Here is a 6336-nt window from a genome sequence, read left to right on the forward strand (position 1 = left end):
ATGGTTAAAATCTGATTAATAGCACAATTGTTTGTTAGATTTGGGCTTTCATGATGGTAGCGAATGTTCCATTAGCTGTGAAATTTGAATACTTATAAGTTTATAACCAAATGACGTTTATAGTAGAAATGGATATCAATGTGTGCCTCAAAAAACATAAAATATTATACAAATAAAAATTACAATAATTTTGAAACATCACGCAACAATCTATTGTCCAAATAATCCTTTTCACATGCTCAAGAACACTGGTTATGTATGTGCCATTGGAACGCACTCCCCTCGAACATAAAATTTATTCACCAACATTTATTGTCAAATATTATTCTGATTAATTAATATCATATACAAGTCCCCCAGTTGATTAAATTAAACCTCCTTTAATTGCATATAAAATAAGTTCCAGCACGATATGCGATTAATTAATATGATATACAAGTCCACCAATTGATTAAATTAAACCTCCTATAATTGCAAATAAAATAAGTTCCAGCACGATATGTCACTTACAAAATCCAATCAAATCTTTTCAAATTATATGGATAGAACTTTAGAACCTTCATAGTGAAGTTATTTTACAAGCTTTAGAGAATCCGAAACTTTCTTCAGCCAATCTTGTACACATGAATGCATAATTATTAGTTTCACTAATAATCACACTAATGATTTGCCTCACTCCACACATTTGAAATAAATGAGTTTATTTTTGTACTGTGATTGCATAATTGGAGGCAATCATCAATGTCAATTAAGACAATCTGAAGTGCAAGGCTTAAACACATGTGCAGCCTCACACTCTATCAACTCCAGTTCCCTTTTCAACATGTGCATGTACACCACCCAATCACCATTACCAGATGGACTTGGTATTGGCATTACATACCCAACATTCCCACCCCATGGAAAATAGAATGACCCAAATGCACTCTTTCCCCACCCAAAATCCACCTTTGATATTGGAAAATGTTGTCCTGATGAAACCACCAAAGCTGGTCCTTCTTTGTTGCCACTACTATATACCTTTGCCAAACTTTGCACTGGACGATGAGCCTCCACCCAATCTATCAAATCCAAGAAATGTTCTTTAGTCTTTGCACCTTCCAAAAATCCATGAACTTCATTAGCCACCCAACTCAATGGCTTTTCAATAAGCTCATCAATTTTCTTAGAATCATAGGGAATAGACAACACGTTTCCAAAGTAAGAAGACATTAGTGATGTTTTCTCTCTGTCTCCAAAGCTAAGCATTGTCCTGCCATCAACAACAATGCCCAATTTTGATACCCTTTTGTTTTTAGCACTTTCGGCACTAATTTTCCACAAAAGTGCACTGAAAGACTCTAGTTTAGTCCTTTTGCTTTCCTTGGTGCTGGCTTGTGATTGGAGTTGGTTAATTATGTCTGCCTTAACTAAGCATATGCGGTTTTCGAAATGGTTGGCACAGGGTTCTGGATCATTGGAAGGGTTGAACATGGTGATGGGGACATACAAGTTGTGAAGGGAAGGATCAAAGGAAACGGGATGTCGAGGATTGAGCATCGCGTAGTTGAAAGTTGGTAGTGAAGAGAAGGGTTTAGATCGAGCAATCTCAGCCCATGAAACAAGAAACATGCCTGCCGAGTATGCATCTACTATCTGATGGTCAAATGTGCATGCCAGCACAAGACCACCACATTTGAACCCAGTTGCCTTCAAGTAGGTATCATTGTATTAGTTTCAGCAAAACCTAAGGAAAAAAGAAAAGAAAAGGAAACAATGCTACGCAGAAAACCAATTATGGTCCTATAATATTTGAGGAGATAGATTGTGATTAATGCAATGTCATTTTACATTGGAGCACCATAGACATCACTTTTATTTCACAACAATTGTAAAATTTTTTGTGTATCTAAACTTATTTGAAAAAGAAAAAAAGAAAAAAAAAAGTACTGCTTGTTGCATTTTGTCTGTTTACTAATTCATTTATCACATTTTCTATTAAAAAAAATGGTTTAGAAATTGACCGTAACTATTTATTGGTATCACTTCAACAACATAAGCAATGTCTGAATACTTTTATGTGATTAGTATCCATTACTTTACCTTTTGAAATATCCAAAATATTTTCCACTTTGAGACCTTAAGGAGAATTATTTTATAAATTTTCCAATATATTATTTATTATACACACACAACTAAATTTGTTTTTATAGACTTCATGACATATTAGAATGTTTTTTAAAATGATGTCAGTAGTGGGTTTAGGTGAAAGTAATGTTACCTAAATTATAGCTTACAATATTAACAAATATAAAAATGATTGTGAAATTTTTGGATTCCTATAATTATTATTACTTGATAAAAAAGTTCATTTTATTTTGTCCTTTTTGCTTTGTATGTATTTAAATTGATGGATGGAAAGTTATATTTTGTCTTAGAATATTAGTGCTTCAAAAACTTTCATCTTTAACTTTTAGGTGAAAAACCAAAATGAGATAGAGGTAATATAATTAGTTGAGTAATTTTAGAGATATTACAAATTTTACTATTACGTATGCCTTATAAATTGATATGTTGTCAATCACTCAATCATAAACAAGTAATATATATGTGTGTGTGTGTGTGTGTTTCAAGTGACATTAATTATATTTACTACTGCATTATAGCAATTGTATCAGTCTTTGGCTAACCAAACCTAAACAACATCTACATCAGTGTGGGTAATTGTCGAACATTACTTAAGAAAGTGTGTTTTGTGTTGTATAACTTGCACCAACCCCACTTAAGAGTGTTATCATGACTTTTAAGTAGACTTGGTGGTATGCATTTTTATTAGAACCTCTTTCTCTCCTTATGTGCGTGTTTCTCAAAAAAAAAAATTATGCATCTCTTGTTCAATATCAATTCTAGCTATAGTAGCCATACAAATTTACATGGCTACAGTTGTTGTGTATTTTTTAAATACTTTCTTTGCATTTTTGAACGATGAAGAAAAAAAGTGGATAGTAGTTGTGGTGTGTAAGAGAGAGAAACAATAAAAAGCTGTAAAAAATTGATATTTTAATAAAATAGATAATTTTATATGAGTTTTTATTTAAGTGATAATATATGTAAAATAGAAAAAGTTAATTATTATGTTAAAATAGATATGAATTTTTGCACAAATTGATAAAAATGCTTTGAGTCTTTTGTATTAAAATTGGTGAAAGTTTTAGGATTTTTCATATTTGTTTAGCAATGTATTTTTGAAAATAATAACACGTTAATTTTCTAAACTTTTGGCAAACCTGGACAGCCAGCACGCCATTCTTCTTCTTGGGTACAAGTTTGCAGCCAATGGTCTCATCAGGTTCATTCAAATTGAGTTTTTGAAGCTCTGTATTTGCAAAAGCTTCCGTGAAGTCAACCCCACGGTTGTTGCAGTGAAGCTTATGCTCACCCATGGAGTCTGGCACTTTCTCACCAGCAAGGAAATAGTAGGGCACTAGAGCTTCTTTCAAGGCCTTTTTGAGAACCTCAACCATGGCCATAGAGTTCCCATTGTCTTTATAAGTGGGCTTCTTGTAACATAAGAAGATACTAAAATCCAATGGATGTAAAATACATAAATCTAGGTTAGAGAGTGGTAGCCAATGGTCCTCATTCTTTGGCAACGGCACTGTCACCACCTCTTTCTTGATCAGAGTCACCTCCACCTCTTTAGTATTCATGCTTATGTTTATGTGTCTAATCTCTCTTTGAGAGAGAGAGAGAGTGAGACGGCATAATAGTAGTACAAGACTAGTGTGAGCTTGAACAATGAGAGCTATATGAGACATAAATTTATAGGTAGATAAATACATAATCAAGTTTGGTAATAGGTACATATCACGTTTAACGTCCACTTACGGGAACATATATATCATGTTTGACTTAGTTACATATATCAATATATCGTGCATGTTCAGTAATAGGTACTTATCAATGTTTAGCAATATGTAATCTCTTGTTACAGTAGCTTCAACCAAAAAATTATTAAATACTCTCGGAATAGAAGCACTAATCCATATTAATAAAATAAATAACTTAATGAAAATGAAATTAATTTTATGTGCCATATGATTAAAAGAATGATTAGGTGCTCTCACAGTAGTACGTGAGGTGATACTTATCCATTCTCTCACATGAACGGTAATCCCTATTATGAGTTTAATTAATGTGACTTAATACTATTATACGAGAGGAGAGAGTATTACGTTGCTCTATCACTGAAAATTTTTGAAATTGAGTAATCGCTAACATTATTATGATATTATCACATTATTTGTAAACTTTATGCAGTACATTTTATAGTTTTTTTAAGAATTTTTTTTCTTACCTTTTTTTTGGTATAGGCTATAGAGTAGTGCAAGGTATCACTCTAGTACTAGGGAGTACTTAATGAAAGAGGATTTCAAGGTCGAATGTGGGTGTCCTGTCACCATGGAAACAGAGGAAGGGCCACAATCTTTAATTAATGTGCCGAATCTGTGGGTGGAACAACGAGTGGATAGAGATTACTTGTGTTCGAGGAAGAAAACAAAACACGCGAGAACTATATTTATTAGGCATTTCTTCCTCACGTGGAAACTGAATTTATTGCATGAAGACCATGAGAAACCTTGTAGAGTGGACTATGCCCACTTGGGGTTGATATCAAATTTATGAATTCACCGAATTATGGTAGCATGTCATGAAGAAACTTTCATGGATGATGTTAAAATGAGCTAGCGACAGATGAACAAAACGATTAAAGATAATACAATTTGTGGTAACGTTTAGGAAGTTGTCAAATCAATCACAAGCATAAAAACAAAAAGTAGAATCAATTAAATAAGAGTCTTGTTAGGTGGTGTCATTAGGATATTTGTTAATAAATTAATTTATTAATTTTTATGGTATCATTAGGAATCAATTTTTATCATATTATAGTAGTAAGAATTTGAATTTAACCACAATTTTCATCATATTTTAGTACTAAAATAAATTTGAATATATGTATTTTTAAGGGAGAAAATTACACTTTACCACCCTAAACTGTACTCAAATTATATTTTGCATCATAAATTTTTTGAATGTACATTTTACATCCCAAACTATTTCTCTTATTATAATTTGTACTCCAACATTAAGTTTGCTATTAACTTGGATGAGAATTCAAAATTTAAGATACACAGTGTAATTAAGAGTATAATTTAAAATGGTAAAGTGTACTTTCCATATTTTTAAAAATTGAACAATGATTTTACAAAATGATGATCTTAAACTTGCATCTTTGGTAACTTTTAAAGTGAATGAATTAATTTTATAGGAGTAAGTATTAGTAAAATTTATTCTATTAATAGAAACTATAGTGCATAATCTGCACATATCCATTGTACAATTAAAAAAAAAATTTACATTTACACACATATATGGATTCATATTATACTCTCTCTTTTATTTTTATTTTATTTTAATTTCTTTTGGATACACACGAGTTTACTCTTTCTTTTTTCTTAATTTTTTTTATTGAGTTTTTGATGATTTATTTATATTAGGCTCTCTGTCTTTTGCACGTCATTAACTCATCTAGAACAAAAATTAAAAAAAACTTAAACAAAACATGTGGTACAAAATTAGACAATAATTGAAATCTAATTTAAAACCTAATTAGTTTTTCTCTCACCTTTACCTCTACCTCTCTCTCTCTCTCTCTCTCTCTCTCTCTCTCTCTCTCTCTCTCTCTATATATATATATATTGTATCATTTTCACAAGGTAATAACTAACATGTTCTAATTGAGTGGGAATGAGAAGTAATTCTCACCAATACCTACTGTATTAATTGCTTATACCAGGTTTATACAAAGTAGGAGAATTGAGTTAACTCAATGGAGAAAACGGCAATGTTTTATTCACTATAATAAGTCTTCTGAAAGGGCTTTTTTATTTAAAAAATAAAATAAAATAAAATTAGGGACTCTAATATCTGCAACGACAAAGAGAGAGTAGGCCTACGTCCATTTTTTTATTTTTGTTATTAACTTGGACGAAAATTCAAAATTTAAGATATAAAGTATAATTAGAAGTATAATTTAAGACAGTAAAATGTAATTTTTTTTTATTTTTAAAAATTGAATGAAAATTTAACAAAATGATCTTAAACTTGCATCTTTGGTAACTTTTGAAGTGAAAGAAATAGTACTATAGGAGTAAGTAATAGTAAAATTTATTCTATTAATAAAAATTCGAGCTTATGTGTCATTTTCACAAGGTAATAACTAACATGTTCTAATTGAGTAGGAATGAGAAGTAATTCTCACCAAGGCCTACTGTATTAATTGCTTGTACCAGGCTT

At 31.0% G+C, this 6336-nt stretch overlaps 1 protein-coding gene across 1 annotated transcript; it reads right to left on the reverse strand.

The window, feature by feature from the left end:
- Positions 1-506: 506 nt before the first annotated feature.
- Positions 507-3778, reverse strand: LOC111994625 (coniferyl alcohol acyltransferase). Its single transcript, XM_024026514.2, has 2 exons — positions 3267-3778; positions 507-1689 (listed from the first exon to the last, which is right to left on the reverse strand). Exons 1-2 carry the CDS (start codon positions 3687-3689, stop codon positions 745-747), a joined length of 1368 nt encoding a protein of 455 aa, XP_023882282.2. The 5' UTR covers positions 3690-3778; the 3' UTR covers positions 507-744.
- Positions 3779-6336: the final 2558 nt, after the last annotated feature.

The sequence above is a fragment of the Quercus suber genome, unplaced genomic scaffold, assembly GCF_002906115.3.
Source record: "Quercus suber isolate HL8 unplaced genomic scaffold, Cork oak 2.0 scaffold_206, whole genome shotgun sequence".
Taxonomy (NCBI): Eukaryota; Viridiplantae; Streptophyta; class Magnoliopsida; order Fagales; family Fagaceae; genus Quercus; species Quercus suber.

Coding starts and splice junctions, on each gene's coding strand:
- LOC111994625 (XM_024026514.2), bottom strand. CDS start 3,689: ATGAATACTAAAGAGGTGGAGGTGACTCTGATCAAGAAAGAGGTGGTG. Junction 1,690..3,266: donor ATGGCGTGCTGGCTGTCCAG/GTTTGCCAAAAG, acceptor ACCTACTTGAAG/GCAACTGGGTTCAAATGTGG.